This window comes from Condylura cristata, unplaced genomic scaffold, assembly GCF_000260355.1.
Source record: "Condylura cristata isolate star-nosed mole 26May11 unplaced genomic scaffold, ConCri1.0 scaffold00002, whole genome shotgun sequence".
NCBI classification, from domain to species: domain Eukaryota; kingdom Metazoa; phylum Chordata; class Mammalia; order Eulipotyphla; family Talpidae; genus Condylura; species Condylura cristata.
Genome location: NW_004567103.1, coordinates 40,101,025 through 40,114,431, shown reverse-complemented (window position 1 = coordinate 40,114,431; position 13,407 = coordinate 40,101,025). Strand labels below are relative to the sequence as shown.

At 35.9% G+C, this 13,407-nt stretch overlaps 1 protein-coding gene across 3 annotated transcripts in view; it reads right to left on the bottom strand.

Annotated features, from left to right (window-relative positions):
• Positions 1 to 13,407, bottom strand: part of CCDC141 (coiled-coil domain containing 141) — a 160,356-nt gene that overhangs the window by 60,489 nt on the left and 86,460 nt on the right. For all 3 annotated transcript variants that reach the window (XM_012728810.1, XM_012728815.1, XM_012728822.1), the window contains exon 8: positions 4,881 to 5,053. In XM_012728810.1, the coding sequence (XP_012584264.1) occupies positions 4,881 to 5,053 (173 nt within the window). The remainder of the gene's footprint in view (positions 1 to 4,880; positions 5,054 to 13,407) is intronic.

Below are 13,407 nucleotides of genomic sequence, written 5' to 3'. Positions count from 1 at the left end.
GGTCCTTAGAACATGCTGAAGACCAGCACCAGCTTCATCTATCTTGACTGCCATGAGGCCAAGTGTGGTCCTGTCACATTAGGTGATTGTATCTGCACTCACTTGTTTTGTTTGTTTGTTTGTTTGTTTTGTTTTTTATGAACTGAAAGAAACTAGTATTGCTGGAAAGTTAGATTTGAGCTAAATTTAGAAGACAGATGAAGTGCATATATCCTAGGATAAACACCCTGTTCACTCAGTGGCTGGGATCCTGGCTTTGGCTAAAATTTAATGAATAAGGTAGAGTTAGCGACCTGATATAGCAGGTCAAACCTACCTTCAAGTTTTCACTATATCCCTCATCCCCATGTGATGGGGAAAAGGGCAAGCTAGTGAATCTCTCTATGGCTTAGCTTCCTCATGGTCATGGATTACTTATCCAAACCAACATCATAAGATGTCTTTCAAATTAAAGTGCATTAAAGATGTGGCATACATATTACACTTCTAAAAAGACAATAAACTATTTAACAGTGTATCAGAATTATCACTCAGTTATAGGGAGGAAAGAGAAAAGGCAAGGAAACATGTCAATACACTTATTTAAGCTGCTTCAACTTCAAAGCTTTTGATACCAGGATAGAAAAAGAGTGTGAATCTGGCCATAATAAGGTAGTAATTACAGGGGAATGATGACAAAGGTCTCAGATGTAATGTGGACCTTTTCTCAGATCAATGTAAACTTTTGAACTCTATGTTTTTGGAATAGAAAAACAGAATCAGATCCCAAGTTCTCTAAAATTCCTTTCTATCCCAATACTATTTTTGCTTTTTATTACTTTAAAATACATGTTTACCTGCTGTGTTTCAAATATAACCTTCAGCAGCTAGTGAAAATGAAAACAATTTGATATAGTCTTACAATCATTTGAAACAAATTTGTGTTTTGCTTTTATATTGGAGGTTAAAAAAATAAGTGAACTGTTATCTACTGGCTAAACTGTGCATTATCTCATTCAACTATAGAAAAAGCTTTGATAGCAGTCACACATGGTATACAGATAAATCAAACAAATCTACTAAAAAACAAAGTAACAAACAAACAAAAAACAACATGTAGGCCATAGGTCCAAATTAATGGTTACTGGAAGGGCAGTCAGAGTGGTGGTGGGTCATTTTTATGGTAAAGGATAGAACTGATGTTTTAGGGATGAAGTTAACGTAGGATATACAGATTTTGATTTATAATGATATACACTTGGAACTACATAATACAATGCATTGCTATTTTCAATAAAAGTTATTTTAAAAGTCCTCTATAAAATATCTATCTCCAACCTGAGAAAATGGGTTCTGAGAAGTTTGAAAGTCATAGCATTGGTTTGGACCCCAGAATGCATGAAATAAAACTCTTCTGACACTATACCTTAAGTTTCTTACCCATGCCAGTCCTCAAAATTCTGGCAACAGGAACCTTAATGTTTTGTGTCCCAGTGAAGACTGGCACTAAGAAGAACAGGAAGCCATTGTGATGTTCAGTCTACACTATTTTCCCTTGCCACCATTCTAAACTCCATTCGCATGTTAACCTTGGCTGTGACTTAACATCTCCTTGTTAAATTCTACTTCTTTCCTTTGGTGGCAACCCAGCTTGTTGAACAGATGAATCATTAGATGAGGAAAGGAAAGCAGATCCCAGATGGAATGCCTGGGATTGAGGTCAGTTGTTATGTGTGGTTCTAGTTTGTCACTGAGATTCTAATGCATTTCAATTCAGCTTTTAAAGTACTTTAATCTATTAATTATTGCCAAGTTACAATTTCACTTTACCTTTAGTTCCTCCTACAAAATGGAAATAGTATTGATTTGTAAAATATTGTAAAATCTCAAGGCAACTAAATGCCTTGATATTTCATTTACCTAAGATGTTAACAGAAACCATGCTACTACATTTTTTTAAATCTAGTTACTTAATATTATCTAACATCTTAATATTATCTATCTCATTAGATCAAATTTCTTGAGCTGGTCCCTAACTATTGCTTCTGAGACTACAGACTGAAAAATAGATATATATGGGTACCTTTAAAAAAAAAACAACACATATGAAAAATTAAGAATTAGAGCAAAGAAGGCAGAAAGAGTGAGACTAGCTAAATAAATATGTTGACTACTACAAAGCGGATAACCAAAAACAATCATTAAAATTTGAAGACACAAATGCACTGGACCATGGTGATGGCACATGGGTGATTTCGTGATGGGAAGCCCATGGGGATTACAACTGAGATGGAAAAATGCATAAAATGATGTAAAAACAGACTATCATACTATTAAAAAAAAAAGCACCAAAATAGAAACAGTAAAAAATTTTCATTTTAATAAATAAACCTGAAAAAAAATTTGAAGACACACTATCATATGAAATAAAAGTACTTCTTTTATATGTAAGTGTTGGAAATAAAGCATTAATGATTAGGGCAAACAGCATGAAGTTTAAATAATATATTGTGACCAACTTTCCAAGGATTTAAGCATTAGAACTGAATAGGGAACTTCATTTTCTGGTCAAGAAGCAAGAACTAGATATACCCCCCTGCTTTAAGCAATTAGAAACATAGAATACATAAGGCCCTCCCTGATGGAGCAAGGGGTTAAGATGCAGCACTAGGAAGCTATCCACAGCTACTGCAGCATGAGTTCAATCCCCAGTCAGGGAACTGAGTCACATGGTGCAGCAGACCTCTCCTGTCTCACCCACTGTCCCCCTCAGCAGTGTATTTCAATCCATCTTTCTGTTCTGTTTCCCACTTTATCTTTGGCGAATCCTCTCAACCCCTGCAGCTCTGCCTGTACCAGTTCTTCTATGCATAAATAAATCTTTAAAAAAAAGAAAAATAGAATATATAAAATAATAGTCCTCAGACATTGAAAGGTAGTAAATGACAGTGATTCCTTACTGAAGGGAAATAAATGAGGTGAGTCACTGATCAATTACTGCCTAGGAGCTGATTTCTAGACTAAAGTTTAGGGTGGCAGAATACAAACAAAGCCTTGTTGTCTTGCTGGGTTCAGAAGACAGAGATCAGACTTAGGGAAACCATAGCACACAGAATTTGAGAGTACCAGAAACAGAACTCAAGAGAGTTGGGGAGGGGTCTTTGGTTGTCTCTCAGTCTATCTATGCATGAAAGTAAACTGGCCACAGCCAGGGAAAGAATCACAAGTAGAATAGCCTGAGCAGAGAAATACTATCTGTCTGTGCTTAACACCCATGTGCCAATCTGACATGGGACTATTACTCAATTTTAACCAGTTTACTAATTAATCCAGTCATTATGTCTTGGGGTGCATACCCAATACATACTGTGAGTCTAAGTACCCAAGTTTATGAGCAAAATACCTGCATGATCCAAAGTATTTATACATTCTGGAAATCTGGATGTTTAGCAGGGAGACATGGGCGAAGACCTCATTGTTTGGGTCCACACATGGGCAGGCTAACGATCATACAGATGAGCAGGCTCCATGACACATTATTAGATGGATGGCTTGGAGCTAAAGTAACAGCTTACTGACTCTAGTTGTAATTAGTTTTTCAAAGGGGAAAATTATTTTCCTTTCTTTAGCTTCAGCTTTTTGGTTTCTGCTTGAACACTTTGGATTATCACTGGCCTTAGCTTTGCATGATCCCACAGTAACCATCACAAGCCCTGGTTAAAATCTCTGTCTATAGTCATACTGTATTCTGGAAAGAAAACTCCCTAAGCTCAATTTTACTGATTATACTTTTAGATACATCTAAAAGAGGTTAGAATAAGGGTTTAAACAAAAATAAAATATTTTTACCACATTATACCTATTTTATTGTTTCTCAAAGTGTAAGTGTTTAAATTTGAAAGAGAAAATCAAATTGTAAACATGGAAGATTAAAACAATGGCCTTAACTCAGGTACACAAGTCTCATTTCTCTCTGTCAAATGTAAGCCCTGACTTTATTTCTTCCTAGACACTATCAGTTTACCATCTACTCTTGTTATCTCCCTTTTGTCTTTCAATCCTTGCTTCTTTTTCTGTTTTCATTCTCCTCCTGTTTCTGTATTTTTTTCTCTCTCCTTATTTTCTCCCATCTCTAAGTTCTCACTGATAGACTCTCTGAATGTGCTCTTCAAAACAACCCATATCATTGCACTGGTTAAAAGAACAGGATTATGGGTTTGCGCACTTGGATTCAAATTCTGACTTTGCCACTAACTGCCTGTATGACCTTTTACAAGTTACTTACCCTTTCTATGTATCAACTATTTGTAAAAAGTGACATTAATAATATGTGTCTCATAAAGCTGCTGTGAGGATTAATGAGATAATTCTCTAAGCACAGTGCCTGATGAATGGTAGATTCTCAGTAAATGTGTTATTAATTTTATTTTTAATAAAACTACCTTGTATGTGGGGTTTTGCTTAGTGAACCAACAAGGTCATAAATTCTGATACTTTGAGAATTTTGATACTTTGCTTTTTCCAGATAGAGAAAAAGAAATAGGGTAGATTTAAAGCTAATGAGTTAAAAGGGAAGAAGAAACTTCTTGTAGATGCTAGAATATGAAAAGCATTGAGAACTAAAGCTATTCCTTCCTTTTGTCCTTCCCCTCTCTTCTCAGAAAGGCATAGGAAGAAAATTTAGTATCTTTAGATCCTTGGGCTCAGGAAATGGCCTCCCTCTGGATGAGCAATGCTATGCTCAGAATCGCTATTGACCAAAATTGAATGGATCCTTTTAAGCCGTGTCATAATGCAGCAAAACATCAGAAGCAGGAAAAATTCATGCTACTTACTTTTTAATAGATTGTGGAGACTCTGAAAAAACTTGTTACACTGTGGAAGAAATAGACTTCACTCACCGGCAGGAGTCTACTTGGCTGATTAAGGCTTGTCCCTTCTGCAAAGCATCAGCTGCGCAGTCTGTAATTTCTCTGTGTAATTCCTCATGCCTCACTGCCAAGACAGGCAAACTTAAACCCTCTGATTTAAGGAGCTTAAGGTAAGCTTCAACTCTTCCAAGTACATCAAATGCCTGCCAAAGAAAACATATTTTCATTTTCTGCCTTTCTAGTTTGAAGTCTACATCCATGTGTACATAAAATACTGGATATTAAAAACCTAGCCATTCAACTTATTAGTTTGAATGTTTGCATATTTGGTGCTGCATAAATATAATGAATGAGGTATTTCAAAATATTACACAGATTTTCAAAACTTGAATATGTTGGCAATATTGTTGAAATGAAATTTTTCAACACATTGCACTTTAAACCTGATGTACTATATGGAAATATTCAAAAAATTACAAGTGAGACTTGCTTCCTGCCTTTTCGAGTATAAGACCTTTTTTCTATTCCATCCAAAGCATCTACCTGTCTATAAAAAAGTTAGAATTTGGTTCTAACTTTATTTTATAAAATAAAGCCAATTTTTTTTTTTTTGGTTTTGATATGCAGAATAAAATTACACAGAAAAAAAATAGCCTGGCAATCTAAGATAATATCTTCAGGGAAGATTTTTTAATTCCTTTATTTTCTTAGTTCATTAGTAGATCAAAATCCAAACATAGGGAATTAAACTGAAAGAGTTAACATAGAGTAGAGAAGAGCTATTCTTTTGGCCATTAAAACTTACTGTCATTCACAAAAACACTGATTGAAAAAGATACCTGTACCCCCATGTTTATTGCTGCTTTATTTACAATTGGAAAAACATGGAAGCAGCACAGATGCCCAAAAGTAGATGACTGGATTAGAAAGATGTGGTACATATATACAATGGAATATTACTCAGCAACCAAAAAAGAGAAACACATGTCTTTTGCAGCAACTTGGATGGAGCTGGAAAAGATCATGCTTAGTGAGATAAGCCAGAAAGAGAAAGAAAAATACCAGATGGTTTCACTCATAGCAGGGTATAATGGACCAAGCGAGAAAATAACAAAAATAATGAACAACCATGTACCAGAGACATTTTGTGGGGGTGGAGTGAGGAATGGAATCAAAAACAGGGTGGGGGGAGAAATGCACAGGATTATGGTGATGGCACATGGGTGATTTGGTGATGGGAAACCCGTGGGGATTACAATCGAGATGGAAAAAGAAATGTACAAAATGATGTAAAAATAAACTTTTGTAATAAAAAAAATGAAAAAAAACTTAATGTCATGAAGAATGGCAGATGATATGATATGAAATCAATTTTTAAAAAATGGGTAATGAGAATAAAAGAGAGATAACAATACACTGGTATTCATGGGTCCCCTAATTTTCTACCCCTGAACTTTTGCCGGGGAAGCAAGAAATAAGTTAGGTAGGTTAGAGAAAACCTAAAGAGCAACAGAGCTCTTGCCATGTGTGCCCTTTGTCACTGCTGGAATAAGTCATCTTACAGGATGCTCCACACTGTCTGGGGGACAGTTGTAGCACAGTTAGCTTGACAGTGACACATCAGCAAAGATCTTGAAGTCTAGCCTTCTCCCGATGCTGAGTTGGAAGACAGTGAGTTTGACAAGGGCATGATGGAGGGGAGTTGAAGACCCCACAGAAGCCTCTTGAGAAATGAGAACAGATGGTCTCATAAGTCTAGTACCACTGAAACCAGAGAGCAAAGAAGCAAGACTGAGTTGATGCTGAGGAAATACATTTTAACCCAAATGCAGTGAGGACAGCTGCAGAAATAAGGTAAAGCACCCAGGCTCCTGTGCCTTGCGGCCATTTTACACAGAGTGCTTGCAAGGCAGAATGGGAACTGGACAAAACAAAATCTCTCAACCACTGTCATTATTTGTAACTTGATATTCTCTTCTCTCTCCAAAGGCTTCATGCCTCCTTAGTGTGCTTTCCCTGTTTACATGGAGAGTTTGAAACACAATTATTGCTATTTATTTAGCAGTTGATAGGAAAGAATAACAACAATAATTTGGAAAGACATTCCATGTTTATATACAGATAAGGAGAATCAATATAATCAAAGTGACTATTCTACTTAATACAGTAATTTAATGAAATCCTCATTAAAATACTAATAAAATTTTCAAAGAAACAAAAAAAAAATTGAGATTTATATGGAAACATAAAAGGTTTTGATTAACAAAAGCAACCCTAAGAAGAAAAAGAGAGAAATGAAGGGTTCATATTACCTGGCTTTAAACTGTACTAAAAAAGTACTAAATACACTATACCACGTGCTTGCATTTTGTCAACAAATGCTTTTGAGTATCTGCTGAGTTTGAGACATATTTTGTGTATTGTCTGTGGGAAGAAGCAAGAAATCACCCCTACTATATTAAGTGGGAAAACTGAGTCTCAGACAGGTTAAATAAATAGCACAAAGTGATACATCTATGCAGGTTTGGTACTTGTACGCAATGGCCCTGAAGCATCTGCACTTAAACTCTGGCTGTTGTGCCATGTAACCAAGGACAAATATAGGAGGATTAAGAAAGAAGGGGCATTTCCAGGGACCCTGTAACATTGGGTGGCTAGGAATTTCTAAATATCTGCCTTTCCTTCTTACAGATGAGAGATGATACAGAGAAAGGTTGAGACATTTCTCCTAAGCTCTACAGGACTGTAAAAGATGATAGCTTTATTAAAGACACTTTGAACCTGAAAATCTCTTCCTTATCTGATCCTTTTCCTTCTTGCAGCTGGCAACAGAGCCAAGTGCGTCAAGATGCTGATGTTAGAAAAGGAGATTAAATTTCTTAATCTTTCCATAATGCATTAAAATGCCACTTGGCAATAATCACTGTTTCTGGATTTGTTTTATATTTTAAATTTTTATTGCTTATTTTGAATAAAGTAGAGTCTCCTGTTAATCAAGAGTTGGTTTTAAAGTCAGTGCCTAAAGCAAAAATCTGGTGCAGTCAAAATTATCATGAATTCTCTTAAATAAACTTAAAGTTTAATATATATGAACTAATGCTTATGGCAGCATGTTTTCACTCAGTGCTAACATTTAGCATTGAAACTACTGAGCTAGACAAAAGGAAAAGATAAAGGGAAAATATATACATAGATGCCAGGACATTCATTCCTTTCCTTATTTAGGGTAGTTTTCAAGTTTCTAGTGCAAGTGGAGAATAGATAGAGCATTCCAAAGAGCTTTTTCTTGCCTGAAACTTTAATCATATTTAGGATCAAGCCATTGACACCGATCATGTTATCATATACCTATCACTTTTGTTGTTTTTCTATAAATTGAAGAAAACTATAATAGTAAGTAAGACATAATGGTGAGCATGTGGTAACTAGTAAAAAAATACATTCAATATTCAAAATACTGATTGATCAGATGCATTGTTAAAAAGTAATGAGAAGAGTGTGGCCACCTGCTGCCTGTCACTCACCCGTGTGGGCCTTTCCTTTGTAGCCCCATCCAACAGCTGCTCCTCACACAGCCTTGGGCATTGCTCTCATTTTCATAGGAATGAGATGCAAAAGCTATGTGTACATTAAATGCCTATATGATGTATTCCACCCAACTCTGAATGTTATTATAAAGGTGTTATTTCCTAACAACATGCAAATAAATGGAAAAGCTAAAGATTTGCCAGAAAGAGTAGATATTAAATCAAGCAACAAGATAACCCAAAAGTAAGACTCAAAATAACCAAATTTTCTTCCATAGAGTTTTCTCCAAAATGCTTTTGGAAAGCATTCACTTAGGGATTTTTCTGTGTAATAGACAGAAGAGGGGTGATTTCATCCCTTCATTAGTTCAATACAAAATACTACTAAAGGTCAAATGGGCTGTTGCTACAGGAGAGTTTATTTTTTATCTGTAATCCTAACCTAGCACAATGGAAATAATCTGTAAACAGAGAAATAGTTAAATTTCTTGATTTTCAGTGGAGATCTCTTCCCCACCCACCCACCCCCAGAGGTGACCTATTTCAAGAAGAGTATACATCCTGTGGTTGTCTGAGTCACACACAAACCTCATTTCTCTTATTTCCATGTAGAATTTGATGAGGAATCCATGTGCCAATTCCAGAAATGATCTAAGTGTCATTGCTCTCATTTAATCTACCCCTAAAATAGAAATGAGTGCTTTTCTATTTCCCATGTCCATAAGGAACCTGATATACTGAATGCAGCCTGGAAAAAACCTCTTTGTGGCACACACAGTACAAAACAGAGTATTTCTGGCAAGGACACTGTGAACCTCACATTAATTCCTTTGAAATTAATATTTCCTCTTTAGTTGCTCTCTTTATATCCCCCTCTTTGTCCAAACTTTGCATGTTCTTGCCAGATAAATATTTCATGATTGGGTTGGAAAAAGAAAGTAGAGAGGTACACATCTCCATTATAAGGATATATGCTATATATTATGTCATAATATTTTCTCTAATCAGCTCTTTTTGGCTCTGGTATGGAAAATACTAAGGAGTTGCTTGGATTTTGTTCTTTAAGATGCTAATAAAGATCTTTCTTAAGTACAAGATCTGAAGCAGGCTATACAAAATTAAATAGAGATGCTTTCAAGACATGGTACATTCTATTCTTTTAAAAATATCTATGAGATTAGTAAAATAAGTAGGGACCATGAGTCAACCAGCACAATTCTTATATTAATATTTCACAAAGATGCTTAATAAGTAATATAAATGGATCAACATTAAAAAATACTTCAAATTTCCTCTTCGTGAGTCGCATGGCTGGAGAATGAGTCTGGTTGACTTTTTTATAGTTACCGAAGACACAAAAGTCAAACGAGCATCTAGTCTGATTCTACTATATGTGGAGATTTACATTTCCCCTGGGTTCATGTTTTATAAAGCCCTAAAACTTCAGCTTTCTTTCTGAAGCATTACCTAAGATAACTGCTGGTGGCTCCCACTTTGGCAAGCTAATTCTGATTTCATATCCTACCCGAATCTATCAACTATTTATTTTTTATTTACTTTTTATTGTTGAAATATCATTGTTTTTCTGTATGCACGAATAAATAAATCTTTAAAAATTTTTTAAAAATTTTAAAAATAAATATCATTGTTTTACATACTTGTTAACATTTTAACTGTGTGCCCAATTATTTAAATTCCATGAAGGCCAAGGGCAAATTGGGGATGTAATTTTTCACTTCCCAATATTTGCTGCCCCCTATCGGTAGTCCATTTTATTTCTTGCCTCTCAAAGTTTGCTATTCCATCCCAGAGCTAACTTCCTGTTCCAAGAGTTACAAGGTGGATTAGTGCTACTCATGAGAGGTGCTTAACTCATGAGGACCAGGAAAATGAGACAGAACAATTTTCTGTGGCTAAAGTGTCATAACTATAGGCGACTCAATGTACATATGGTGAAAGAAATTAAGAATAACAAAAGTAATCATGAAATAGAATCATGAAACCCCACAAGTAGGCTCTTGCTTCACAATCTGAAAAGAAAAAGCATTGGAAAAGAGTGAATTTGGGATTGTAAAAGGTAGCATCTGAAGCATTTTATCAACAAGTGGTGGAGGAAGTTCATGTACTAACCATCTCTTTTTTTGAGACGTGCCCATCTTAGAATGGAAAAACAAGACCCACAAGCAGATAGGTCACTGACTATAATTTCTGGTTTCTTGAACCAGAATGGTTTGGTTTCTTATAACCAAAATGGTTATAGAATGATTTGGGGAATACTAATATAGGAAATGTTCATTTGTGATGGGCAAAGCATTTCATTTTTTCATCCATTCAACAAATATTTATTGAAATCTATTGAGCATACACTCTGCTGTATGATGGGATATGAACAAAACCATTTAAGTCATGTTAGCATGGCTTGTGCAGTATTAAATGCATTTTAATACAAAATAATGCCTAGCATTTAGTGAGTGGTGAGCCACTCAATGTACTAGTTGTGTTTTAATTTATTTATATAGCTCAATGACTCTGTGAGGTACACATAATTATTATTTCTATTTTACAGATGGAAAAGCCAGATGCACAGGGAAGTTAAGTGACTGCCCAAGGTCATAAAACTAATAAACATCTGAGACCAGATTCATAACCAGGCACTCTGGCTCCAAAATTGACAGTATTATTTTGGAAAAGTGTCATACTAGCAAACATTTCTAAATTTTCATTTAATGCTTCACAATTCCATTTATTTATTTATATCCCAATTCTCCCCTGAAAGGATTTTGAATGTTTATCACCAATTGTAAGAACTTCTACTACTGAATGATGTTTCCCAAAGAAGATTGTCAGGATCATTAGGCCTAGTTCAGAAAAGAGAAAACTCAAGTTCAAAATAGAAATTCATTTATCACAGGGCTATTTATCCACTCATTCAAGAAAAGTTTTGAACTCTGGATGGCTTACAAAAATGGCTAGGACATATCTCTCTCCAACTAGAACAGAAAAATACTACGTGATTAATAAGCATTCAGCAGTTAATGCTACCTAGAGACTTCTTGGAGGAAGTGGTTATGTGTGAGGACAGTCTCTATACAGCACTACTTGCCTTCTTAGATATTAAGCTTGAAATTTGTTTTCTTTGTGTATGAAAGTAATGAAGGTGTTCTCTTTCAAAATTATTTATTCCAATTACTTTAGATCAATGTAAATTCTTATAAACAATGTAATGTTGGCTTTAAAACTCCACATTTTTTAAAAATAGATTTATTTATTTATGCGTATATAACTGGGTTACAGGCCAGAAGTGCAGGGGTGGTGAGAGAATTCACCAGAGACAGAGCAGGAAGCAGAACAGGAAGAATGATGAAGTACACTGCTGAGGGGAGCCACATTGAAGCAGCTGCAGCTAGCTTGCAATGCAGCATTCTAACCTGTTGCACCACCAGGAAGGGTTGAAACTTCATACTTCTAAGCCTCTCTGGGCCTCCCTTCCCTGGCAAGGAGTTATGCTGCAGCACTGTGAAGCTATCTGCAGCCACTGCAGCACAAGTTCGATTCCTCGCCAGGGAGCTGACCCACATGGTATGGCAGACCTCTCTTGTCTCACCCACTCCTCCCCTCTGCAGTGTATTTCAGTAGTTTTGTCTTTTCTGCTCCCCACTCTGTTTCTGGTGAATCCTCTTGCCCCTCACTCCTGCACCTTTAGCCTGTACCCAGTTCTAGTACTCATAATAAGTCTTTTTCTTTTTTTTTTTTAAGAAACTCTACACTTTCTAATATTTCACTGCTTTTGGTGATTCAAATAAAGACTGAGCATCTATTACCAGGCAGGCACTGTTCCAGGTGTTCCGGGAAACACAAAATGAAATGGAGATGTTTCTTACCCTCAAGAAAATTTAATTTAGCAAAGGAAAGTAAATCTACCCAGAAATACCAAAGCATGAAGAACAATGTGTTTACTGACAATGGGATGATGTATATCTGAAAAGTATGACATTAAAGATATTCCTTATTGTTGACAAATTTTTTTGCTATTATAAATGTATTAATTTTTGGCTTAGAATTGAGCCATATTTACTAAATATTTGCCGTGACTAAACCACTCCCTCTGTGGTAGCATAGGAGCATTAACGAAGCCATGATCTGCTTCTATATGAGGACGCTTGCTCATCATGAATCGCTTGTCTTTAATATCTCTAAATATTTGAGAGCATGTTCAGTATAAGAAAAACTTCTTAGCATACTGTTCAAGACCCTTTGTGAGCCCGTTTGCTTCTCCTGCTTTTGTGTCTCATCACTCTGGGCTTGTACCCCACATAAAATGAGTTATCTTTTGCTTCCCTAATCACGACAAGATTTTTCGCTATCCAGCCCTTTACTGCCTCAGCCTTCTGAATTTTGGACATTACTCACCACCTCCCCAAAAGAAGCCTTGCTCTATACTTCTTCCCTGGCCAGGCTGAGGGGCTCCATGTTTCCCATGCTCTAGGCAAACAACTTCATGGCTTTCCCTAGCACTCTGCTGCTACTCTAACTAAACCAGGAGGGTTTTGAAGACAAGGTTTTTATATTTCATTGCTTTAGCACCTACATGATCCATGACAACAAGAGTTACACAATATAGTCACTGGGTATGCATGTGGAAGAAGGGAAATCGTGAAAGCAAGTGGTATAGTTCTTTGTAAGAGAAAGGGAAGTTGTTCTGGAAATGATAAATTTACAATAGTTCTCAAGAATTATAAAACTGAAAGTAATTACATTTCCTTCATGTCTAATGATAATTAGCTTAATTTCTTCAATTTCATTTATAACACCTCAATAAATTTCTTCTGGACCATTTTTTAAAATAATATAATAGTTCATTTTTACATCATTTTGTGCATTTTTCCATCTCAGTTGTAATCCCCTTGGGCTTCCCATCACCAAATCACCTGCATGCCATCACCAAAGTCCAGTGCATTTCCCTTCCCTCACATTTTTTGATCCCATTCCCCTCCCCACCCCATTGTGCCTGGTATATAACTATTCATCAT